This window comes from Sus scrofa, chromosome 7 (assembly GCF_054392235.1).
Source record: "Sus scrofa isolate SSC_HxYL_T2T_F1_AM1 chromosome 7, Sscrofa_HxYL_maternal_Yorkshire_Landrace_v2.0, whole genome shotgun sequence".
Classification (NCBI taxonomy): domain Eukaryota; kingdom Metazoa; phylum Chordata; class Mammalia; order Artiodactyla; family Suidae; genus Sus; species Sus scrofa.
In genome coordinates this window covers 121,545,291-121,572,097 of record NC_139389.1, presented here as the reverse complement: position 1 = coordinate 121,572,097, position 26,807 = coordinate 121,545,291, and the positions used below count along the sequence as shown (strand labels likewise).

At 41.3% G+C, this 26,807-nt stretch overlaps 1 protein-coding gene across 10 annotated transcripts in view; it reads right to left on the bottom strand.

Annotated features, from left to right (window-relative positions):
- The window catches only part of ZC3H14 (zinc finger CCCH-type containing 14), a 46,369-nt gene extending 25,985 nt beyond the window's left edge, over nucleotides 1-20,384 (bottom strand). For 6 of the 10 annotated variants that reach the window (XR_014811272.1, XR_014811273.1, XM_005666369.4 and 3 more), the window contains exons 1-9: nucleotides 20,237-20,384; nucleotides 19,792-19,834; nucleotides 13,989-14,103; nucleotides 11,933-11,973; nucleotides 11,270-11,465; nucleotides 10,310-10,739; nucleotides 9,366-9,526; nucleotides 8,496-8,596; nucleotides 6,588-6,743 (exon numbers count right to left, since the gene is read on the bottom strand). Coding sequence is in view for 8 of the 10 variants with exons in the window: in XM_005666369.4 (XP_005666426.1) it covers nucleotides 6,588-6,743; nucleotides 8,496-8,596; nucleotides 9,366-9,526; nucleotides 10,310-10,739; nucleotides 11,270-11,465; nucleotides 11,933-11,973; nucleotides 13,989-14,103; nucleotides 19,792-19,834; nucleotides 20,237-20,272 (1,279 nt within the window). In the remaining 2 variants the exon portion in view is untranslated. The remainder of the gene's footprint in view (nucleotides 1-6,587; nucleotides 6,744-8,495; nucleotides 8,597-9,365; nucleotides 9,527-10,309; nucleotides 10,740-11,269; nucleotides 11,466-11,932; nucleotides 11,974-13,988; nucleotides 14,104-19,791; nucleotides 19,835-20,236) is intronic. The other 4 variants (XM_084969978.1, XM_084969980.1, XM_084969979.1 and 1 more) reach the window with 1 other exon arrangement.
- Between the last annotated feature and the right edge of the window lie 6,423 nt (nucleotides 20,385-26,807).

The window sequence follows — 26,807 nt, the reverse complement described above, 5'->3', positions numbered from 1 at the left end:
CCCTAAACAAAGAACTGCAGATGATGTAAATGACCTTGAGAAATATTAGCATCTTAATGATATAAATGCTGCTTACTAGTTCTCAACTTTTACAATCAACCTACAAAACATGATAATTATAACTAGAAAAACAGAGTCAACCTACAAACATGTTAACTGTAACCAGATGAACAGAACAAAATGTAAATTCCACCTTCAGCAAACAAAAGTAGAGATGACAGAATTTAGAAGGTGAGGGGGATGAGAAAAAAACACATGAGAGTTAAAGAAACTGTCGGAGTTCCTGCCATGGCACAGCAGAAACAAATCTGACTAGGAACCATGAGGTTTCGTGTTTGATCCCTGGCCTCATTCAGGGGTTAAGGATCCCGCATTGCCACGAGCTGTGGTACAGATCGCAGACTCGGCTCGGATCTTGCATTGCTGTGGCTATGGTGTAGACTGGCAGCTGTAGCTCTGATTCAAACCCTAGCCTGGGATCTTCCCTATGCTGTGGGTGTGGCCCTAAAAAGCAAAATAAAATAAGATAAAATAAAATAAAATAAAATAAGGACATAAATATCCTTATCTTTTCAGGAGTCAAGTATACTGAGATGCAATTAATCAAGCAAGAAATAGATGTACTACTTAAACTAATAAAATAATTAATAGATCAACTTAAACCAGGAACTTTACTATTTGGGCTTGTAGGCAAAGAAAAGTGAGTTAAATTCTTTTTTTTTTTTTTTTTTTTTGTCCTTTTTGTTTTTAGGGCCGCACCCACAGCATATGGAAGCTTCCAGCCTAGGTGTCAAATCGGAGCTGTAGCCACTGGCCTATGCCACAGCCACAGCAACTCGGGATTCAAGCTGCATCTGCGACCTACACCACAGCTCATGGCAATGCCGGATCCTTAACCCACTGAGTAAGGCCAGGGATAGAATCTGCGTCCTCATGGTTACTAGTCAGATTCGTTTACCACTGAGGCACAAGGGGATATTCTGATATATCAGAGTAAGAATTCAAAGCATACCACCACAGTTGGTGAATTAAGAAACAGATGGTATATATTATTACAGACATGGAGGAAATAAAGTCATAAACAGAAAAATTTTAAATTGGTGGCCTCCAGGAGTTCCCATTGTGGCTCAGCGGTTAATGAACCTGACCAGCATCCATGAGAATGCAGGTTTGATCCCTGGCCTCACTCAGTGGGTTAAGGATCTGACGTTGCTGTGAGCTGTGGTGTAGGTTGCAGACGCAGCTCAGATCCTGCACTCCCGTGGCTCTGGTGCAGGCTGTCAGCCACAGCTCTGACTGGGCCCCAGCCTTGGAACCTCCATATGCTGCAGGAGCGGCCCTGAAAAAGACGAAAAGACCAAAAATAAATAAATAAATAAATAAAAAATAAATAAAAAAGTGGTGGCCTCCGGGAGAATCAGTGTGAAGAATAATGAGGTAAATAAATGTTCCTTGTTATTTTATTTTAGTCTTTTCTAGGGCTGCACCCACGGCACATGGAGGCTCCCAGGCTAGGGTTCTAATCAGAGCTGTAGCCGCTGACTCATGCCAGAGCCACAGGAACTCAGGATCCAAGCCATGTCTGAAACCTACACCACAGCTCACGGCAATTCCAGATCCTCAACCCACTGAGTGAGGCCAGGGATTGAACCCACAACCCCATGGTTCCTAGTCAGATTCGTTAACCAACAAGCCACGATGGGAAACTCCTTTTGTTTGTTATTTTAAATTGTTCTATACTATTTGATTATTCTTTCTATCATATCAGAAAGTATTGCAACAATTTGTTCTGTTTTTCCAAATCTTCTATGGGTGAATATATATTACATAACATAAAATGTTTTACTTGAATATACATTTTATTCAACTCATACCAAATAGGATAAATAAAAGGAAGTCCATGCCTAGACACGTCATAGTAAAACTGGAGAACATCAAAGACAAACAGAAGATCTTGAAAGCAGCCAGAAAAAGGACAGACCTCCTACAAAGGAACAATAGACAACTGGATTAACAGAAGTCCATTCAACAGGAATGGAAGCCAGAAGACAATGGAATAAATGGAATAATATAAACAAGGTATTGAGAGCAAATAGCTGCTCATAACCTAGTTGGGTATGCAGCAAAACTACTGCACAAGGAGAAATGAACACACTTGTATGTAAACAGACTCTTGGAAAATTTACCCCCAACAGACCAGTTTTACAGAAACTCTCTTAAAAAACACTTCAAAATAAGAGTTCCTGTGTAGTGCAGTAGAACTGAATGCGACTAGTATCCACGAGGATGCAGGCTCACTCCCTAGCCTCACTCAGTGGGTTAAAGATCTGGCACTGCTGTGAGCTGTGGTGTAGGTCACAGATGCAGCTCGAATCTGGCATGGCTGTGGCTGTGGTGTAGGCTGGCAGCTGGAGCTTCAATTCAACCCCTAGCCTGGGACCTTCCATATGCCACACCTGCTGCCCGAAAAAGCAAAACAAACAAACACAGTTCAAAATATGGAAAATGATGATCCCCAAGTAACATTCAAGAGATCTGAGAAAAAAAAAAAAAGATGTACATAAATGTGAACATTACCTGAGTAAAATAATAACGGTGCCTCATTAAAAAAAAAAAAGAGGCCAGGAGTTCCCTTGTGGCGCAGTGGTTAACGAATCCGACTAGGAACCATGAGGTTGCGGGTTCGGTCCCTGCCCTTGCTCAGTGGGTTAACGATCCGGCGTTGCCGTGAGCTGTGGTGTAGGTTGCAGACGCGGCTCGGATCCCGCGTTGCTGTGGCTCTGGCGTAGGCCGGTGGCTACAGCTCCGATTCGACCCCTAGCCTGGGAATCTCCATATGCCGCGGGAGCGGCCCAAGAAATAGCAACAACAACAACAACAACAACAACAACAAAAAAAAAAAGAGGCCAAAATGAAACACTGGAAAAAATGTAAAGTCTGAGGAGGTAAAGACTGGAGCTAAATTATTCTACAATCCATTTACTGTTTGGGGATAGGGTCAGAATATTAACTTTTGCAATAGCCGATTAAATCTGTGTGGTAAAACATCAGTGGTGGCCAGTAAAAGAACAGAAATAAGAGTTTAATGTAGTTAAAAAAAAAAAAAAAACATAGATCTGGCAATCAACAATTACAATAGTAATTAATGAAAAAGGCAAAAAAAAGGTCAAGCAGGCAAATTCAAAACAAAAAAGGGGGATAGAAATTGGTCCAACTATACCAATATTTCTCATAAATGTGAACAGTTTAAACTCTCCAATAAAAAGCAAGCTCAGACTGAATTTTAAAACAATAACCTAACTTTATGCTAGTTAACAGGTACATATGACTAATGCATAAGGACAGAGAAGAGTGAAAACAAATGCCTGAAACACACACATCAGGCAAATACTAACTAAAAGGCTATATTAATATCAGACAAAACTGAGTTAAGATAAAAGCATCACTTGGTATTGAAGATCATAGGTAAAGATAAAAGGTTCAGTCCAAGAGGAAGATGTACCTTCCCGATTCAATTTAACAGTGTAATTTAAAATATATATGCACCCGGTTTAATAGCCTCAAAATAAAAGAAAATCTAACACAAGTACGGAGAAATTAAGACAAATCTGTCATCCTGAGAGGCAATTTCAAAACCCTCTTGATTACTGGTAAGTCAAACAGACTGAAAACAGCAAGGTCAAGATCTGAACATTAACTGTAGAGCTTTATCTACTAAATGCAAAAAGTCTCAATCCAACAATTAAGAGTCCACTTTCTTTCAAATGCACCTGGAAGATGCACAACATTGTCCTAGGTCAACTATTTTCAAAAGGTTATTGTATTGTAAAGACCACATTATCTGAACACAATGCAACTAAGTCCACAGCATATATAGTTAAAAAGATTAAAACAGAAAACCAAAACTTGCACTCAAAATGGCTTAAAGAGTTAAAGACAAGACACTTTAAAACTCCTAGAAGAAAACATAAGCAAAACATTCTGACATCAACAGTACAAATGTTTTCTTAGATCAGCCTCCCAAGGCAATAGAAATAAAAATAAACAAATGGGACCTAATCAACCTTACAAGCTTTTGCACAGCAAAGAAAACCATAAAAAAAAAAACACCATGAAAAGACAACCTACAGAATGGGAGAAGAGAGCTGCAAATGATGCAACCACAAGGGCCTAATTTCTCCAAAATATTGAATTTAACAACAACAAAAAAAAACAACCCAATAGAAAAATGGGCAGAAGACCTAAACAGACATTTCTCCAAAGATATGGATGGCCAGCAGGCGCATGAAAAAACGCTCAACATAACGAATTATTAGAGAAATGTTAATCAAAACTACAATGAGGTACCACCTCACGCTGGTCAGAATGGCCATCATTAGTAAGTCTACAGGAATTCCCACTGCGGCTCAGCAGAAATGAACCCGACTAGTATCCATGAGGATACAGGTTTGATCCCTGGCCCTGCTCAGTGTGTTAAATAAAGGATCCAGCTTTGCTGTGAGCTGTAGTGTAGGTCACAGATGCAGCTCAGATCTAGTGTGGCTGTGGCATAGGCCAGCAGCTGTAGCTCTGACTTGACCCCTGGCCTGGGAATTTCCATATGCCTTGGGTGCAGCCCTAAAAAAGACCAAAAAAAAAAATTTTTTTTAAATAAAAGATGCTTCCCTCATCTACTATATCACAAGGGGTGGCAAACATTTTCTATTTTAAGTTGCGCTGGCTTTATGGTCTGTTGCAACTATTCAACTTTGTAATTATAGCATAAAAGCAGCCATAGACAATACATAAACGAGCATGGCTTGGTTCCAATAAATTTCACATAAAAAAACAAGTACTGGAGTTCCCATCGTGGTGCAGCGGAAATGAATCCGCGACTAGGAACCATGAGGTTGTGGGTTCGATCCCTGGCCTTGCTCAGTGGGTTAAGGAGCCGGCATTATCCTGAGCCGTGGTATAAGTCTCGGCTATACGGTAAAACGCAGCTGGCATTGCTATAGCTGTGGTGTAAGCTGGCAGCTGTAGCTTCGATTAGACCCCTAGCCTGGGAACCTCCATATGCCATCGGTGCAGGCCTAAAAAGCAAAAATCAAAACAAAAACTGCTTTACTACTCTGTTACCCAGTAGTTCCTCCTTGAAGGAAAGGCAGCATAAATGCTCTATTACTTTATTTCTCTGGTTTTCAAGAAAATGAATTAGTATCTATTCTCCCCTAAAAGAACCAAATAAGGATTTACATTTTTAAAATGTCATCATGAGGAGTTCCTATTGTGGCTCAGCAGGTTAAGAACCAACCCTAACCCTAATCCATGAGGCTGCAAGTTCAATCCCTGGCCTCACTCATTGGGTTAAGGATCCAGCATGGCCACAAGCTGCAGCATAGGTCACAGATGAGGCTCAGATTCAGCACAGTTGTAGCTGTGGCTGGCGTAGGCTGGCAGCTGTAGCTCAGACTCAACTCCTAGCCCAGGAACTTGCGTATGTCACAGAAGGAAAAAAAAATTTCTTTTAAATATCATCATGATATTTAAAAACCTGTCTGATGGGTTTCAATCCACTGCAAATCTTTACTGAATGTCAAATCCCAGTTTCCAATTGCTCTTCACAAATTGGCCCACTCAGACTTTCCAGTTAGTCCCTACTGACTGTTTGGGTTTTTTTTCCTATTCTCAGGTCCATCATTTATTGGAATTGCATAAAATGTTTACGTGGCAAATTGCACACTAAAGTCAAAAGATTTTTTTTTTTTTAAATGAATTAAGAGACAAATACAGGATGGACTCATAAGCCTCCATGAATCAAGTAAACTTAACATGAACTTGGAAAAACTTAAAGGACACAGCTGAGGAAAAATAAAAAAAGGTACTCCAGTTATTATTAAAGTATTAAGTTATGACGAGCACATGCTTTGGTGGGGTTTTTAAATCAGATCTCAATAGAAGAGGAAAAGAACAAACTAGAATCTTTCCTGAAGAGAAAGAAGAACAGACTGGAGAGCAGTGGAGGAGGGCCAGGCAGGCCTAGAGGCCAGATAATGAAGCTGCCTAAAGGCCAAGCTGATGGCATCAGTCCCTGGCACTGTGTAGTTGGGGGAGGGGGGAGGGAATAAATGCTCCCACAAAGGACTCACATGATCAGTGTCAACACTTTAGACAGGAGAGTCTGTGCAGGAGCTGGGGATGGGGCCCTGAGAGAAAGGAAGCAGAAAGATGAGCTCCCTGAATTATGTCAGGCACAAGGAGATAAGGTAGCACCACTGGGACAATAAGGCAGATTCTTCAAGTCAGAAACAGGATGCTCAGAGAGAGAAGCAAAACTTCAAGTTCAAGAGGAGAGGGGTAGGATTAACAAAAAGGAGGAGAGAAAGAATGTAGGTATCTATGAATCTTTAAGTAGAAGCTTTCTAAAGACCAGCAAACTACTGATAATTATTAAAGATGGGTAACTGGGTTCACGGGAAATCACTGCACTATTTTTTCCACGTTTGAGAACATTAAAAAAACTAACACTGCATAAACATCCACTGAAAAAAATTTAATACTTCATGAAAAATGTACAATAGAGTGTGAAATATAATTTAAATTATTACCTTGACTTTTGTCTATGTTATCTCCTTTTGTTTCCTCTTCTTTAATGGGGGAACTTATTCTGGGGGCCTTGCTTTGCCCCTGGACCATTTCTGCTAGCAATTCTTCTTGAGAAGTTCGAGTTCGGGGAGCAACTGGAAGTGTCTGTTTCTGTGAAACTTTTATATAAAAAGCAAAAAAGATGGAAATCCAAATGCAGTAATATATCAAAACTTAACAGTGAAAGTCACATTAAACACAAATGTCTCCTTGGGTTTAGAACATATGAAGAATTTCAAACAGTTCATTGATACTGCATTTTTTCCTTACAGCATTCCCTGACGTGGTTACTCATACTTATGTAAACATCTATACATTTTAAACTACATGCCATAAATACACCACAAGTACACGTCCTCATTATTAACCAAATGCAGTTGGGTTCTGCTTCATGACTCTGTAACAATTTTAAACTATAGTCTAGTTAACTTAGGTAAAGAAAGAATTTCAATGCTAACTCTCAAACTTGGAGACTCTCCAATTATAAAAGCAGGAAATTTCAAGATTACAGTAAGTCTCTAAATTTCTCAACATTCTAAACACTCAATACTGCTGACAGACCAAAAAAGGGAATGTAAACAGATAGCTGTTATGTTAAGCATCGGCCTTGGCCTTACAGTCCTTGCCCTATAAGCCAAAAGCTCTTTAAGTTCCAGGGAAAATTAGGAATAAGGAAAAGCAAGGGGACAGATAACTATCAGGCTCAAAAATTGCTAGCTTACAGCTTACTTCACTTTAGCCAACAGCCATACAGAGAGATGCGAAACAGAACAGAAAAGCAGAATAATGCTAAAATGGTCATCAAATCCAAAGCAAAAATACAATTTAAAAATTTAGAGTGGATAATCACCATAAACTATTAACAAAGTTTTACATACTGGCTATAGCACACAGGGCAGAGTACAGATTTAATGGCAATATGGCACCTATCATTTGGTTTATATTTTAGAATGAGCTTTCTGTAAGATCAGATTACAGCTGACTCTTGTTTTAAAAACATATTCATAGCTTTACATTCTCTTATAAAATAATTTAGTACTTTCACTAGGATTGGGGCAGGAATATCACAAATGAGTCAATTCTGTGCCTTATATTCCATTAATGGGTTCTACCAAAACAAACCAACCTGTTCATATGCTACAAAAATTTTTCTAATTTCAGCCTCTTAACGTTTTCTAATTTTGCTTCCTTTAATACAACATAAATTCCTATCTAATGTTGGTTCTAATGCTATAAATACGAAAGTCTCATATTTATCAAAATTCCCTTTAAAATTTCCATTATATGGAGTTCCCTTTGTGGCTCGGTGATTAACGAATCCGACTAGGAACCATGAGGTTGCGGGTTCGGTCCCTGCCCTTGCTCAGTGGGTTAACGATCCGGCGTTGCCGTGAGCTGTGGTGTAGGTTGCAGACGCGGCTCGGATCCCGAGTTGCTGTGGCTCTGGCGTAGGCCGGTGGCTACAGCTCCGATTCAACCCCTAGCCTGGGAACCTCCATATACCGAGGGAGTGGTCCAAGAAATGAAAAAAGACAAAACAAATAAATAAATAAAAGTTCCATTATAATGACATTTTAAATCAACTGTAATTTTAAAAAGTAAAAGAAAAAACTAAAAATAAAATTTGAATTGTAATGGAAAAAATTTCCATTATAAGAGAATTAAATTAATAAATAAAATTTCCACTAAGTATTTCACACACATTATGAAGAGAAGTAAAAGGCACTACAGTTGCTCAAAGAGGGAACTCAAGTTCCACTGACAGCTGCAAAAGTCTCTCACACGGTTCACAACCTGAGGTGCGATTATCTCTGGCTTACTCTAGAATTACAGATATCTTACTTAATATCGACATAATACATTTAAATTACCTGTAGAGTAGTTAGTTGTTTTTGTTACAGATTCCTGAGCTTCAGATATAGCCTTCAAAATCAGATTCTTGTTAGCTTGTTTAGAAGGTGGAAGTGAAGGTCTAAAAGTTAAGAAAGGTATTTTGATTAACTTATTATTATTTTTCTTCTTTGTATTTTTAGGGCTGCACCCGCAGCATATGGAGGTTCCCAGGCTAGGGGTCCAATCAGAGCTGTAGCTGCCAGCCTACGCCAGAGCCACAGCAATACCAGATCCGAGCCACATCTGCAACCTACACCACAGCTCATGGTAACACCGGATCCTTAACCCATTGAGCAAGGCCAGGGATCGAACTCACAACCTCATGGTTCCTAGTGGATTCGTTTCAGCTGTGCCATGACGGGAACTCCATTGATTAAATTTTAGATTTCTTCACACGCCAGCCATCCTCTATACCTTTACTACAGCCTTCTCTGAGATATGAAACAGACCAACTGTGGTTTTTAGGAAATGCCAACTGGACCAAAACCTTGTAACTTTTTTTTAATTTTTATTATTTTTTTTTACATTTAGAAAGTGGAATACCAGGAGGTACTCTGTTCCACAGAACAAAGGTGCCTAGACTTTAGCCCATGTCTTTTTATTAAGGATTGTAACTTTTTTAAATAATGAATTTGAATCAACCTTCCTCCCACCCATTTTTTTCCTAAATAGTCATCACAATCTTCTCCAACTTTAGGCAACCTCTTTCATTACTTTAAGTGTTTCTCACAAACTAATGGAAAAGTCTTACATGCTATTACATTTATATTTTCATGACATCCTCTTCAAGAAACCCAGAAGACTCCATCAGGCAATGAAAGATTACTTATAGAGACATGATCAGGTACCTCCGTTCAGGTTTCGCTGGCACTGACACACTGCTGGAGATGCTTCCTGTACGGGACCCGCAATCATCCTCTTCCTCCTCCTCTTCTCCATCATGATTGAATTTTTTTACTTTAACAACTGAACTTACCACAGGTAACTTTCTCTTCCGGAAGTTTTCTTCCTGCAACCAGATAAATTTACTCTTAACTGGTCTCAGAAAATAACAAGGTTCTACCACAGAACATTTTTTTTCTTTTTAGGAAAAAGCCAAGCATATTAAGAATCATGGGCTATTTCCCTGGTTTCTTAAAAAAAATACAGGAAATCTCTCTAAGAGCCAACATTTAACTAAAACAAGAACTAGTGCTTGTTTATAAACAGCAGCATACAGCACTGTTGAGGAAACCAATAAAATGAAGTTATTCAACTGTTTACTAGCAAGCGTCATGAAGGATCTAAAACTGACCTATGATCTTCCCAAAATTATAAGGTAAGGTTAAAGCTATCTCAAACATTAGCATCCCAGGAAAGTAAGCAAGATGTAACACATCTGTAGAAGAAAGAGTGGAGAGGAAAATCTGACTAGCGTATTATGTTGAGTAGCACAAAACTCAGTTTAAAACAAACTCGAGGAGTTCCCATCGTGGCTCAGTGGAAATGAATCTGACTAGGATCCACAAGACCTCGCTCAGTGGGTTAAGGATCCAGTGTTACCGTCAGCTATGGTGTAGGAAGCAGACACGGCTCGGATCTGGCGTTGCTATAGCTGTGGTATAGGCCAGTGGCTCCAACTCTGATCAGACCCCTAGCCTGGGAATCTCAATATGCAGCAGGTGTGGCCCTAAAAAGACAAAAAAACAAACTTGCAATATGTACTATGTATTCAGTTATTTCATATATAATTTAATATTAAGACCTGCCAATTTTCAGCCTAACAAGCTAGGATTTAAAAGTATATACAAACCTCTATACTCATCTTTTCTGAGTTGTTTCTAAAGAAGGGACTATAAGTCTCTTCTAAGCTATTAAGCACTTCTGGTTCACACAAACGTCCTGTTTCATATACCCGACTACTCTGTATATCGACCTGCTTGGCAGCATGAATACTGTTTTGCTGCTGTTGAAATTGCAACCTGTTTAAATGAGCACCACTGTCTGCATTTCGACTTGCAGGTGGTCGATAAATTTCAATAGATGGGCGAGAAGAACCATATGTAAGCGTCACTGTAGGTTTTTTCTGAGATAAGGGATTCTCCTGCACAAAATTGAGGTCTTCATCAATGAGATCATCCGGTTCTGGCTTAATATCAATCACATCTTCAGAGGGTGCTGGTTCCCTCAAAGGTTTCACTGTTGACATTAGTCGGGTTGCAGCTCCATCATCATAAGTCTGTCTATTAAGATATAAAAACCAAAAAAAGGACAGTATCTTCAACTCTTCAAAGAATATTTACATAAATCCTAACAAAAAGTATGGAAAATCCTGTTACATAGTCCATTAAAAACTACTTCAATTGGGAATTCCCGTCGTGGCGCAGTGGTTAACGAATCCGACTGGGAACCATGAGGTTGCGGGTTCGGTTCCTGCCCTTGCTCAGTGGGTTAACGATCCGGCGTTGCCGTGAGCTGTGGTCTAGGTTGCAGACGCGGCTCGGATCCTGCGTTGCTGTGGCTCCGGCGTAGGCCGGTGGCTACAGCTCCGATTCAACCCCTAGCCTGGGAACCTCCATATGCCGCGGGAGCGGCCCAAAGAAATAGCAAAAAGACAAAAAAATAAAAAATAAAATAAATAAAAATAAAAAATTGCTCACACAAACACCTATTTTCAAAAATGTGTGAAAAGCAATCTAAAAACATATTAACTAATGTAAACATCACCTACACACATCCACCTGCCCACAGGCAGTCTACACAGGACTCTTACCTGACATTAGTGGCTTTCTGCTCCTGCGAACTTGTAGAAACTCTAGAGTCTCTTTTTTCAGGTCTAGTGCTAGAAACTGCAAGAGGAGGAACAGCAGCTTCATGCCTTCTCTCATCTCCCCGACTGAAACTGCTCTTGTTTGAAGGTACATTACTATCAAAGATGTTGGTATCAGAAGACTTGAAACTAGAGGGGTCTAGAAAAAAAGCACACAGTCCCTTTAAGCAATTTTTATTACCTTGAACCTTTACCTTCATCACAAATTTAAAAGCAATTTGTGTCCTTCCACAACATTTGTAATGTCTAAATATCACTTCATACATAGTGATATACTAATTTATCTAATTTACTATTACTGCACTTTTAAATAATTTTCAATTATAAAATAGTGAAACACCCCTGAAACTAAATTACTGCACACATCTATAAATATTTCCTTAGGATAAACTGCATGGTTTCCCTGCACTTGCTTAAACTATCTTTGAATTATATTAAATTTATTGCTCTTAAATAAAAAAAAAAAAATGTACTTCTTAAAAGTTCAAATGAACTGTTTATAAATTTATAATTTTTTCCAAAAGCAGTAGAAATGACTTTAGGAAAACAACCATATGCTCTAGCAAACTCAAAAAAAACCCCAGACATCACTTCTGTGAACCTTACCAGTTGTTACAGAACGAAGTTTATCTAAGACACCATGAAGCCTAAAAAACAAACAAACAAAAGATTAGAGCTCCCTTTAACAAAGAAAGATGGTATTTTGGAGTTCCTTTGTGGTGCAGTGGGTTAAGAATCTGGTGTTTTCACTGCAGCAACTCCATGGTTTGGGTTCCATCCCTTCCCCCTGCCCAGGAACAATTTCCACACACCGCAGCACAGTCGAAAGAAAAAAAGATTGTATTTCAACTGTCACTCTAAATTTAATCACATTATAGAATCGATCTTCACATAAATATTGATAAATGGTATTTAATAAATAGTATTAAAATAAAATAAAGTTTCACTTTTTTAAAAAAAAGCTTTACATGAATACTGTAGAAGCTAATCAAAAGCCTTATTTTTTCATCATTATTTTCAACATCTAGCCTCTAAAAAAAAAATACAGGACAAGGATATCATCTGACCACACACTTCTTACATTTTGCTTCGTAAGGACTATAGACTCAATGTAGTTTATGATAAAAGAAGACAAAATACTACAAACATGTAATACAACATGCCATGCCTCCTGAAAACACCAGAAATATCTCATTATAACAGTGTGCCCCCAGAACTCAATCACATGCCACTGTCCCCTAGGACACAATTACTGCAGGACTCCAAAGAATCAGAATGGCCTGTTTAAGGCTGGTGTTAATGGAATTTATGAAAGCAAAGAGCCAAAATAAAGACCCATCCCTTTTATTAGTACATGTTAAAGAACTAAATTTATACCAAGATGAGAGACTTGAAGTATTTGATTTTAAATTCAAGTTCAGTTAGTAGTTTGTAGGGGGGTTTGTTAATTTTTTTTTTTTTTGGCAACGCCTATAGCACATGGAAGTTCCCCAGTCAGAGATCAAACCTGGGCCACAGCAGCGACACAAGCCACTGCAATGACAAGGCCAGATCCTTAACCTGCTGCACCATGGGAGAACTCTCCCTTAAGACGAACTTTGGTTTAAAAGCAAGTTAACCAGTTTCATATCCCTCCTTACTCTTCTCCCAGTCTCTTGACATTCAAAGTAAGCAGGCCACTGTGCTCATTCAACTTTTGCTCATCATCAACTTGTGCTGTAATTGGTGGTTCCCAATGAGGCCCCTTACATGAGTACTTCCTGCTCTGATCTGAGCCACATCATTATACTCCCCAACCCTCACACAATCTCAAACCTGCTACCAAAACCTGGCCTGCCTTCTTAAATTGAATCTCACGGTTTTAGTCAGTACTCTCAACTAAAGACAGGTGTGCTTTGAAAAAGGTCACTGAAAATTATATATTATCTTTGAACACAAAGTCACCTGTTTTAAAATTCCAAACTTTAAAAAATGATTTGAAATACTGGCAAAAAACCTTGCCCCCTAAGTTTAACTCACTGGAGAAAGCAATTTAGGAAGTTAACCCAGTCCACAAAACATCTGTAATTGATTTTGGTGAAACGAAAGGAATGACAAAAGAAACATACTAACTGAGGTCAACACATACTAAGGACTTGCCATGGGCCAGGCACAGCTGTAAGCACATTACATGTTTTACCTCATTTAATTTTCACAACCACCCTATAAAGATGGAGAAGCCAAGGAAAGACAGATCTAGGACTGAATCTTGGCAGTCTGGCTCCAGAGGCTGTGCTCACAACACTGAATCTGACTCTTCTGTCAAGAACTTCTTTTTAAGGAGTTCCTGTTATGGCTCAGCAGTATCCAATCCAACCAGTATTTACGATGATGTGGGTCTGATCCCTGGCCTCGCTCAGTGGGTTAAGAACCCAGCAACGCCGTGAGCTGTAATGCAGGTCAGAGATGTGGCTCAGATCCCGCGTTGCCGTGGCTGTGGTATAGGATGGCAGCTATAGCTCTGATGTGACCTCTAGCCTGGGAACTTACATATGCAGAAGGTGCGGCCCTAAAAAAGACAAAAAAAAAATAAAAATTAAAAAAAGAACCTCTTTTCAGATACAACACCTAGTCTTGACTTGTGCCAAACTTCAGTCCAAGGGGTAAATGTTTAGAAACATACCATACGGTGAATCGAATTGTGTTGTTCCCTAGAAATAGGGACAGGTCCTCTGTCATTTGGTCCTGACTTTTCTTGTTGGCCACCATCACCATAATGTAATCAGGAAGTTCTTCATCTATTTAAAAGGAAAAGTATATAAAAACTTTTTATGCTTTCCTTAGTATTTTCTATTTAAAGTTGACGTGCTTAAAAACATATAGATGTTAGCACTAAGAATACCTCGGCTACACTAAGAATTACGTTGGACAAAAGGTATAGCTTTCTTTCTCTTTATATCATTTCAATTACTAGAAGGACAGGGATTAGGAATAACTCATGAATACTTACACAACTAGATATCCTGAATTACAGTATCAAATTTGAGAGTACATTCATTTCCTTTATACCTTTTTTTTTGGCTGCACTCTTGGCACGCAGCAGTTCCCAAGCCAGGAATTGAACTCACACAACAGTGACAACACTGGATTCTTGACCCACTGAGCCACCAGAAAACTCCTAATTGCCTTTCATCATTTTAACAATGCTCATTAATTTCAGAGAAGCTTCCAGAAAGCATATGGCTATTTCTCAGGAATAACTGAGTTTAGTTTTGTTTGTGATTATTTCAAAATGATACTCATTTCTCAACACCATTTCCTTGGTAAGGGCAGATTTCAATTACTCGAGGTAACAAACCTGTGGCAACATCGAGTAAATTAAAACCACTCAAAAACTATACTGGAGTTCCCATCGTGGCTCAGTGATTAACAAACCTGACTAGTATCCATGAGGTCCGATTCCTGGCCTCGCTGAGTGGGTTAAAGATCCGGCCTTGCCATGAGCTGTGGTGTAGGCTGCAGACACAGCTCAGATCCTGCATGGCTGTGGCTCTGACACTGGCTAGCAGCTACAGCTTCAATTCAACCCAATTCAACCCCTAGCCTGGGAACCTCCATATGCCGAGGGTACGGTCCTAAAAAGACAAAAAAAAAAAAAAAAACACTTCTATATCATTTAAAAAAAAATTCAATCTTAAAATTAGTTAAATAATTTCTATTCAACTCACTGTTTCAATCTTACACCCTCCTAATACAATGAATTATGTGGGAGAGGTCTAGGGCCAAAAATAACAAAAGCCAAAACCAACACAAAATAAGGAAAGCAAAAGCCATTTCTTAGGAACTCTGATCCCTACCAAAAAAATTTCTTTCGCTTTTTCTTTCTTTCTTTCTTTCTTTTTCCGGTCTTTTTTAGTTGCCGCACCTGAGGCATATGGAAGTTCCCGGGCTAGGGGTCAAATCAGAGCTGTTGCTGCCGGCCTACACTATAGTCACAGCAACACCAGAATCGAGCCACGTCTTCAGCCTACATCACAGCTCAAGGTAATGCTGGATCCTTAACCCACTGATCGAGGCCAGGGATGGAACCCGCAACCTCATGGTTCCTAGTCAGATTCGTTTCCACTGTGCCACAACGGGAACTCCTCCTTTGGCTTCTTTAATAACTTAAACACTCATTAACATTTCCATGCAGGCAGAAAAACTGATTTCAGGACTACTATCAGACATTTGTTTCAAGAAGAAACATCAAAAATCCAATTCAAGAAGAACACAAAGATATTTCAAAGCCCAATCTACAAATGGAAACAGAGAAACAAGAAGACTTCCTGGAAGCAAGCAATTCCAGGGAACCCAAGACTGCTCTATATTGTAACTGACATCTTACTAAGCACTCCATTCTAAACAAACATATGAAGGAAACCTTATCAACTTTTTTAACAATACCTTTGTATCCTACCTGAACCTTGAAAATACATATTCAAATGTTTACTAAATGACTGTTTCCAATGAGTTCACTTGTAATGCATCAGGATAAAGATACACTGTTGCCACTGCAAGAGCTGGGGTTGCTGTGGTGCAGGTTCAATCCCTGGCCTGGGAACTTCCACATGCCCCAAGTGCAGCCAAAAAAACGTTTGTTTCCATAACCTGAAAGGTTTCTAGGACTCTTTCTAGCACAAAGAAAGGGATTAGAAGGTCATCCTTTTCAGAAAGCTAATAATGTATACACATACAAATAATTAGGCAGCTAATTATAAATAATTTATACTTTTATTTCAAATAGAGCCTAATGGAGATACCTCTTTACCCAAGTAATCAACATTTATGAAAACATCAGGCACTCTGCTAGGCCACTGGGACACAACCAATTTGAAGTCTCTGCCCTCAAGAAACTTCCAGTCAAGAAACAGGGAGAGGAGTTCCCATTGTGGCTCAGTGATAATGAATCGAACTAGTATCCTTGAGGATTTAGGTTCAATCCCTGGCCTTGCTCAAGGGATTAAGAATCCAGCATTGCTGTGAGCTGTGTAAAGGTCACAGACATAGCCCGGATCCGGCATTGCTGTGGCTTTAGTGTAGGCCAGCAGCTGCAGCTTCTGTTCAACCCCTAGCCTAGGAACTTCCATGTGCTGCAGGTACAGCCCTAAAAAGACCAAAAAAAAGTTCTCATTGTAGATTTTCTGTGGATTTCTTTTTGAGCCAAAAGAAGTTCCTTGCACGAATTTGGTGTCCATAATGCGTTGAATGAATAAAAGAAAATAAATCAATCCTAGTTTGGCTTCATCTTTAACCTCTGAGCCTCAATTTTCTTATCTGTTAGTCTTAAAACATTCCTAACAATCAGTATGCGGTAAATCAGCAGTTTGCAAGCTATTTGGTCTCAGACCCTCTTTACACTATTGAAAATTACTTATGATCCCAAACATCAGTGTATTTTTATTTGTGTGAGTAAAGCTACTGATATTTATCATACTAGAAGCTAAAACTGATAATTTTTAGACTTATTCTTTTAAAATAACCTATCCATTAGTTAACAATAAATCTGTTTACATTAACGCTATTTTCATGAATACCTAATGTTTCTGAAATAAAAAAGTAGTGCAAAAAAAGTTATACTTTTATAAATCTTTTTTAACACCTGATTTAAAAGACGACAGCTGGAGTTGCCACCGTGGTTCAGTGGTTAATGAATCTGACTAGGAACCATGAGGTGGCGGGTTCAATCTCTGGCCTCGCTCAGTGGGTTAAGGATCCGGCGTTGCTCTGTGCTGTGGTATAGGTCTCAGACGCAGCTCGGGTCCTGAGTTGCTGTGGCTGTGGTGTAGGCCGGCGGCTAAAGCTCCAATTAGACCCCCTAGTCTGGGAACCTCCATATGCTGTGGGTGCGGCCCTAAAAAGACAAAAAATTTAAAAATAAATAAAAGACAGCTCAATTAATTTTAATTTCTAGTTCTGCATTTAATCTGACATGCTATGCTGTTCAAAATGAACAAAGTGAGGAGCTTCCTGGTAGCACAGAGGTTACCAATCTGGCACTGTCACTGCTGTGGAATAGATTCCATCCCTGACCAGGGGACTTCCCCACCCATGCTGCGCAGCCACCCCCCTACCCTGCCCCACAGACTATTTAGAATATTTAGAAAATCTGGTCTCTGGTCTTACATAGGTATGTAATTGGAAGAAGAGTATTTTAACACCCTTTTCAGATAACGTGGATTTTTTTTCCATGATACTACACCAAAACTCACCAAGTGGAAGGGTCTTAAAGGTTAGCAGCAATACTGAAACTAAAAATTGTACCAATATTTTTGTACTCCTTTACAAGAAAACTCACTGATCCATCCTGCACGTTCAATGGATCTTTTATCCTTATACTATTTTATAACATCATGCAATGGTCATTTGAAAAAATACTGGTTCACTGAGCTGTACAAATCACTGACATGTATGTATTTCATTACACAATTTTAGAAGAATAACTTGGTAATACACCACTGACTTCATCAGAAATTCTGTAACGGTCAAATTTATAGAGGAATACATAAACTTTCCAAAACTGTTATCTTCATTTGAAAGCAAAACCTCTGTCAATGGCCACAAAGTCTATCAGTTCTTTTCTTTTGCTCACTTTCAAGAAAATGTCTGCCAAGTCCCCAAATGTATATTAACTAGCTTGCCAGTCCTTAGAAATTAAAAATGATGTTCCAAAAGGGAAAAGGAGCAAGAGGAGGATAAACTAGGGGTATGGGATTAGCAGATATAGACTAGTATATATACGATAGACAAGCAACACAAGGATTTGCCACACACAACAAGTAACTATATTCAATATCTTATAAGCCTGTAACAGAAAATAATGTGAAAAAAAAATTCATGTATAGCTTTCAGTGACTGTGAAGCTAGGAGATCCTGCCAGGACGAAGGATCCCATTGTTCTCACAGCCCTTGCACCTCTCGAAGCACCTCAGTAAAATGGATTGATCGAAAAAACGTATATAACCGAATCACTTTGCTGTGTACCTAAAACATAATACTAAATTTCAAATTTTTTTTTTTTTTGGTCTTTTTTTGCCATTTCTTGAGCCGTTCCCTCGGCATATGGAAGTTCCCAGGCTAAAGGTCTAATAGGAGCCATAGCTGCCAGCCTAAGCGAGAGCCACAGCAACGTGGGATCTGAGCCGCGTCTGCAACCTACACCACAGCTCAGGGCAATGCCGGATCCTTAACCCACTGAGCAAGGGCAGGGATCGAACCCGCAACCTCATGGTTCCTAGTTGGATTCGTTAACCACTGCGCCATGACGGGAACTCCCTAAATTTCAATTTAAAAAAAAAGTTCCATAAAAAAGGTGGCTAGTTCAGTTCTCAACTCACACAAATCCTTTTAAGATAACCATCATGCTTTAAGTATGAAAGAAGTACTGTATAAGTACTTCCTATTTCCTCTCAATGCAAATTAAAAGGATGTAATCAGGGCCAGGGTTTAAAAAGATATTTTAATTTATCAATTACATTCCCAAGTGAAACTCAACTTTTTTTTTTTAATTCCAAGTGGAAGGGTGATGAGGAACAGGATGATTTCTTGTAAAGTTTGGTGTGAGATTCTGATTCAAGTTGAGATACAAGAAGCTTTACCTACCATTACTTTTGCATAACCTAAAGTCAGAACAGTGACAACAGCAAACACCCTGTCAGTATTAACATGAAAATAGTTTGGACTTCAGAGACCCTTGGGGTCTTCCACACCTGAAGAACTACTATCTTAGTAGCTATTACTTTTGATAGGAGGCACCCGCTTTGAAGCCAAACAGACCCGGGTCCCAGTCCATAATATCTTGCTCAAGTCAAGCATCCAAAGGCTCGATCTCCTTGCTTATACAAGTGGGGATATTACCACTTACCTTCCAGTATTCTCCTGGGGATTATCACGACCTAACGCACATACAACAATTAAGCACACATGGCCCAGAACACTCAAACTTGAAATCATTACATAATTTTTTTTTCTTTAAGAAAAAGAAGACACATTACTGTTGGGAGTTAAGAGAAAAAGGGAGAGGAAAAAAATAAAGAGATCTGAAAATAAAACTCACTGAACCATGACAGAGGCAAATACCAGAAAACGTCATGCACTCATATGCAAAATCATAATTCTGCAAAATGAAGATTAAGAGAAAAGAGAACAAGAGAAACAATAAAAATCAGACAAATACTAAGGACAATATGACAGAGCCTCAACAGAGGAAGCTAAACAATTTCAAAACACCCTTCGAAGGGGGTTTGGAAAGAAACATTAAAAAGGTTGCATATAAAGCGCTCAATGAAAAGATGGTAAGAAAAAAAGGAACAGGGAGTATCAGATTTGAAGGTAAAAGGGCGTTTCTCCAAAGTCAAAGGTATGGTAGGGAAAATGCATTCAATTCAACTGAAAGTTCAATTCGCTGCAAACTCTAAGGTCTACTAGGCTAACAACATGTAACTTACCAACATAAGCTCCTAATTCTTGCAATTTCCCCTTAATGGCACTCTGAGGGAAAAAAAAAGAGAAACGTGTGTGTGAGAAAGGCGGCCCTGGGGAATCAGACCCACTGCAGCGCAGAGGCAACTTGGCGGGTGCGCGCACCTCCGGGCCCCTCGGCGCCCAGCCCCCCTCCCCCCCCAGGTGCCGGAACCCCCACTCCTCCCCCCCGTCTCCAGGCGGCTCTTTCTTCAGCTGCGGCCCCGCTCTCCAAGGCCGGGGCTGCGCACAGGCCCGAGGCGGCCTGGCCGAGGAAGTGCCGCTCGCCGCCCCCGCGGCCCGTCAGGAGCGGCCGGCGACCAGCAGGCCGCGGCGTCCAGGCCGGGCCCACCGTCCCCGTTACTCTGACAACCGCGCGCCCACCCGGCCCCCAAGGCCCGGCTTCCCGCCCTCGCCGGACGCAGGCCTCACTCGGATCTTGCGGCTGATCTCGGTGCCGATCTCCATGGCTCCGGAGGGCGGCGGGCTCAACACTGCGCGGCGTCCAGCTTACTAGGAGCCCAACGCCGGCTCGCAGCCCGCAGCCTCACCGCCACCGCCGCTCCCGGCCGCGCGCTCTGCGTGACCCGCCCCCAGCGGCTCGACGTGCCCGGGCGAGCCAAGACGAGCACGCCTGCGCTTGCGCCTGCGCCTGCGCGCACTTGGACCCGCGGAGCCTGCGCTCTGGCGCCCTCTGCTGGCAGCAAGGAGAGCTGCGGCATGCGGATGGCCTGGGCTGCTTTTTCTCCCTCTCTGGGAATCCGTTTCTCCGCCTCTAGGAGGCTGTCCATTCTTCATTGTCCTTACCCCCACTCTCCTTTGGAATGTAAGTATGAATTAAATGTGCCCCGGAAAGATCCCTGGGTTTGGTGTGAGATCCAAATTTGAATCCAGCTTTCACTTGCGGTTAGTGTGATATTGGTCTAGCTAGTCGAAGTATTTTTTTCACTGTATGATTCAAATTCTATAAAATTCCGGAAAATAGGAAATGATCTGTAGTGACAAAAAGAAGATCAGTGGTAACTTGGGCATGGGGGTGAGGTGGTGAAGGCTAGGTGAAGGAATTACCAAGAAGCACAAGAACTCTTTTGGTTATGTAAATATTTTCTGTTTTCATTATGGCAATGATTTTGTGGGTGTATATATACAAAAAGTAGCAAATTATACACCTTCAGTAGTGTTATTATATGTAAATTGTACCTTAATAAAAAAGAAAGCAAGCTCTGGTTCATTCTTGCGAAGCATGATTTTCACATGATTTTTAAAATATGAATTTTACACTGGCAAATTAAAAAAAAATGAAGCTACAGTAATCTAAAATGTTATTTATAATGATCCAGTACAGCACATACTACACAACATTGTAAATTTAATTAAAAAAAAAAAAAAAAAGGAGTTCCCATCGTGGCTCAGCAGTTAGCAAACTCGACTAGCATCCAAGAGGATGCCGGTTGGATCCCTGGCCTCACTCAGTGGGTTAAGGATCCGGTGTTGCTGTGAGCTGTGGTGTAAGTCGCAGATGCGGCTTGGATCATGCGGTGCCGCAGCTGTAGCGTAGGCCGGGGGCTACAGCTCTGATTGGACCCCTAGCTTGGGAACCTCCATATGCCACGGGTGCTGTCCTAAAAAGAGACAGAAGGACAAAAACAAACAAACAAAAAATAGAAGCACCCATTGAGGCACAGAGGAAATGATACTTATTAGTATACTAGTATCTATGAGGAGGCAGGTTTGGTCCCTGGCCTTGCTCAGTGTGTCAGAGATCCAGCTTTGTGGTGAGCTGTGGTGTAGGATCAGAACCTGCGTTGCTGTGGCTGTGGTATAGGCCAGCAGCCATAGCTCGGATTAGACCCCTAGCCTGGGAACTTCCATATGCCATGGTGGCAGCCCTAAAAAGCAAATACATAAGTAAATAAATAAATATTGAGGTTGTCATCATCTTCCCCTTCCCCCACTCACATAGGCTTCTGCTCCTGACCTCCCCATTTCTATAAATAGCAGAGCTTAATTCTCCCTGTCCCTGATCATAAAGCCCTGGAATCAGTGTAAGCACAGAGAAAGATCTCCCCTCTCCCCATATCTACTAATTCCTGAAGTCGTCTTCATTAGCTATCAGTTGCTGCATAACAAATGACCACATACTTAAAAGCTTTTTTTTTTTTTTGTCTTTTTTTTTGCTATTTCTTGGGCCACTCCCGCGACATATGGAGGTTCCCAGGCTAGGGGTTGAATTGGAGCTGTAGCCACTGGCTTAGGCCAGAGCCACAGCAACGCTGGATCCGAGCCACGTCTGCAACCTACACCACAGCTCATGGCAACGCCGGATCGTTAACCCACTGAACAAGGTCAGGGACCGAACCTGCAACCTCATGGTTCCTAGTCGGATTTGTTAACCACTGCACCATGACGGGAACTCCATCTACTTAAAAGCTTAAAACACATTTGTCAACTTCTGGTTTCCATAGGTTAGGAATCTGAGCACCGCTTAGCTGGGTCCTCTGCTCAGGGTCTCATAAGGCTGCAGTTGCTGTGTCAGGCAGGCTGTGCTCTCATCTGGAGGCATGACTGAGGAAGAAAACGCTTTCAAGCTCATTCAGGTTGTAAGCAGAATTAATCTCCTCCAGCCTCATGAGTGAAGGCCCCAGCTTTTTCCTGGCTATTGTCTGGAGGCCACCCTCAGGTCATAGAAATTCTTCTGAATTACTATAGCATCTATGTGGGAGCTACTCGTATGGCACAATAACCTTTCCGTAATGTTCATTTCATTTGCATGTATGTGTATGTGTGCATATGTGTGTTTGGCCTAGCAAAATTAGAAGCTCCTTGTAGGTCTGTATGTCTCCAAAATGTCTTTCAGGATGCTAGATACATAGTAAGCACTTACTAAATATTTGTATGATAGAATAAGTTAATGACCTAAATTGCAAAAGCGTGCCTCGTGAATAAAGCCAATGATCACACACTCATTGAACTCATGAGAGACAGCGGAGCAGAGTGACTGAGAACAAGGACTCTGGAGCCAGACTGTCTGGGTTTGAATCCCAGCTCTGCTACTCCCTCTGAGACCTTAGGCAAGTTGCTTATCCCCTCTCTGCCTTAGTTTCCTCATAGGTTACTGAAGCATGATACCAGTTTCTCCTTCATACAGTTATTATGAGGATGAAGTAAGTTAATCATTGGGAAGCATTTCAAACTGTACTTGGCTGGTTGCTGTGCTATGTTTGTTGATTAAAAATTAAATGCCTACAGTCAGATGCTGTGCTGGGTGCCAGAGCACAAAGATGAGCGAGGGAGCCTGCATTTGTGACACAGTCCGAAAGACAGGTAAGTTATTTCTATCCCTTCGCCCACCCTTTCAGAAGGAAGAATGCAAACACATGGTTTGCTCTTACTGGGTACAAAATCCTTAATCAATACTTAGATCATTTTGAAAGAGCATTTTATGAAAAATAGTGAATGTCTTCATTAAATGCATTCAGAATAGGAAGACATTTATTAAAACATATTCAAGGAAGAGTTAACTTTCCAGATAATCCATTTAAAACTGCCGAAGAAGGAGTTCTTGTGGTGGCGCAGTGGAAATGAATCCAACTAGAAACCAAGAGGCTGCGGGTTCGATCCGGTGTTGCCTTGCTGTGGTATAGTTTGCAGATGTGGCTCGGAGCTGGCTTTGCTGTGACTCTGGCATAGGCTGGCAGCTGTAGCTTCGATTAGACCCATAGTGCAGCCCTTAAAAAAGCAAAATACAAAACAAAACAAAAGCCAAAAAAAAAAAAAAAAAACTGCAGAAGGAGACTTTCAGGCTGCTCGAGTACTTGCGTATTTAGATCTCAAGAGTGTGTCTGGATCACAGAAGGGGTAACCCCACTAAACCTGTGGTGTTCAGGGGTCCAGTACTGCTCCAGCTGCTTCCTGTAATATACATCTTCATAAATCACTTTGCAGCCAGAGGAAGATGATCATAAACATGCCCAAGAGAAACCATTACAGGGACTAGGAAGGAGTTCCTACTGTGGCTCAGTGGGTCAAGGACCCAACGTTGTCTCTATGAGGATGTGGGTTCAATTCCTAGCCTGGCATAGTGGGTTAAGGATCTGGTGTTGCCTTAAGCTGCAGGTACGTAGCAGATGCAGTCCAGATCTGGTGTTGCTGTGGCTGTGGCCTAGGACCCCTAGTGCAGTAAATGCCATATGCCGTGGGTGTGGTTGTAAAAAGAAAAAATATTGTAATTAAAATACAAAGGGACTGATGTATTTGGCTTGAAAAAGACTAAGCCCAACAGTGAGAATTCTTTTCTTCTTTTTTTTTTTTTTTTGTGTGTGTGTGTGTTTTTGCTATTTCTTGGGCCACTCCCATGGCATATGGAGGTTCCCAGGGTAGGGGTCTAATTGGAGCTGTAGCTGCCAGCCTACGCCAGAGCCACAGCAACAGCAATGCGGGATCCGAGCCAGGTCTGCGACCTACACCACAGCGCACGGCAACGCCAGATCGTTAACCCACTAAGCAAGGGCAGGGATCGAACTGGCAACCTCATGGTTCCTAGTGGGATTCGTTAACCACTGCGCCATGACGGGAACTCCACCAACAATGGGAATTCTTTTCCAGCATGGAAGTGTTCTACAGTTCACAAAGAATGACACATCTTGCTCTAGGAGACAGGGTGAGACAGATATTTCAATGAATCTCAGAGCCAGCTAAGAGGACTCTGGACTGTCTTTTGGAGAGAGAGGACGACTAAAAAGAACATTGGGCCTGCTGTGGCACAACAGGATCAGTAGCAAGTCTCTGGAGTACTAGGACCCAAGTTTGATCCTCAGCCCAGCACCATGGGTTAAGGATCTGATGTTGCCACAGCTGCAGCATAATTGCAGGTGTGGCTCAGATCTGATTCCTGGCCCAGGAACTCTATATGCCACCAGACAGCCAATAAAGAATTAAAAAAAGAGCATTGCTTGTAGAGCAAAGAAGTTTGAGTACTAATTCCAGCTGATGGAGCTCCTAGTCCTCTAACACCGGCCTCCTGGCCTTTCCAGCCTCCTCTCAGGGCAGCAGCCCAGCTGGGTGTTGTATATCCTTTGCAAGTGTGTCAGGAACAGAGGAGGGGTGTGTGTGGGTGTGTGTGGGGGGGGTGGCCCTTCAGCCTGGAATGCTTTTCTGTTTTTTCCTTTGAAAGCCTAGAGAACGTTTATTTGTTCTTCCAGACTCAGGCAGAAGCTGGGCACAGTGATAAACCAGATGTGGTCGTTCCCCTTAAAATATATGCCCATTAAGTATATTTGCCCAGTAGAATTAAATAGTCACCTGTTCCTTACATAGTGAGTCTTTGAGGACAGGGCTGTGCATCTCATTTATCTTTCTCTTGGCAGCATCCGGCTTCCAATAAGCATTTTGAGCATTTTCTTTTAGTATAGAATTTTAACATTTGGGGGAGTTCTCTTGTGGTGCAGTGGGTTAAGGACCCTGCATTGTCACTACAGCAGCTTGGGTCGCTGTGATGTGGGTTCAGTCCCTGGCCTGGGAACTTCCACATGTCATGCGTTCAACACAAATATTTTTTCACTTTATTTTAATAAGAATTACCTTCATGGAGTTCCTGTCGTGGCGCAGTGACCATGAGGTTGTGGGTTCAATCCCTGGCCTTGCTCAGTGGGTTAAGGATCAGGCATTGCCGTGAGCTGTGGTGTAGGCTGCAGACACGGCTCGGATCGCGCGTTGCTGTGGCTCTGGTGTAGGCTAGTGGCTACAGCTCCGATTCAACCCCTAGCCTGGGAACCTCCATATGCCGCAGGAGCGGCCCAAGAAATGGCAAAAAGACAAAAAAAAAAAAAAAGAATTACCTTCATATGAAGAAGAATATATAATTTGCCACTTCTGGATAACAAGAGGAGGTAAAGATACAGACGTGTAATTGTTTATTGAGTCACAGAATATATCTAGACGGGTACACAGGCTTATGGTAACACACACCAGTTAACCCCAGGAGGAGAGCAGGCAGGGTAGGAAGGAGACTTTTTGCTTAATATTATTTTGTATCTTCTGGTGTTGAACTATATAAATAACTTCACTTTCTTCCATACAAACACAAGCCAATAATAATTTTATGCGGAACACTTCGTAGGCGTTTTGGAGTGGCTTGCCATGGGATGTTACTGTCAAATTAACGTGGTTGAGGGAAAATAGAACTTAAGCACTTGGTCAGTAAATGGCACTTGTGGACTGTGAGGGAGGAAGCTCAGCTCAGTGCCTAGCATGGTTGGGGTTTTATGATCATTTTCTATTTTTAAAATTCTTTTATTTTCTTCCCAATTCAATTAACACGTTTTTATTTAGTGCCTACTCTCTGCCCAGTGGTGTCCTAGGAATTCTAGGAGATATAAAAGAAGCCTTCATGAAACCCTTTTTTAAAGTTCTTGCCAAGTGTGGGGATCACTGTGGAATGGGGTAGTTAGCGAGTTGTCTTGGAAGCAGAGCTCTGAGTTGAGGCTTGGAGGGAAACAGAAGGCTTAGACAAAGGGAAGGGGGGCAGGAAGTGCTCTGGGCCAGAAGAAACAGCTTGATGGGGGCATTAGGGGAGAAGAGAGAAATAAGGATGATCAGACAGGCTGAGGCTAGTTTAGAAAGGCCCTAAGGGTCAGGCACAAAAGCTTGAACCTCAAGGGTCCGTTCGGAGTGAGAAACCACAGGGAGAGGTAAGCCTGGTATTAGCATAGGAAGAAGAGAAAGTGGAAAGCAGAGGCAAAGACACCACCCTTGTTGCAATAATCCAGATTCAAAATGATGAGGAACGAAGGTTTGGATTACAATGGTGGTGGTGGGAGGTGTTCAGGAACAAAGAGGAAAGAAAACTGGTGAGACATTTCAAAGGAGGGAATATCAGCTCTTGATAATAGGCTGCAGATAGAGAGGGGGAAGATTCACACATAACTTCAGTTTTTCTAGTTTGGGAGACCAGAAGTGACTCATTTTCTCTTTTCTTTCCTTGCACACAAATTGATCCTGTCAT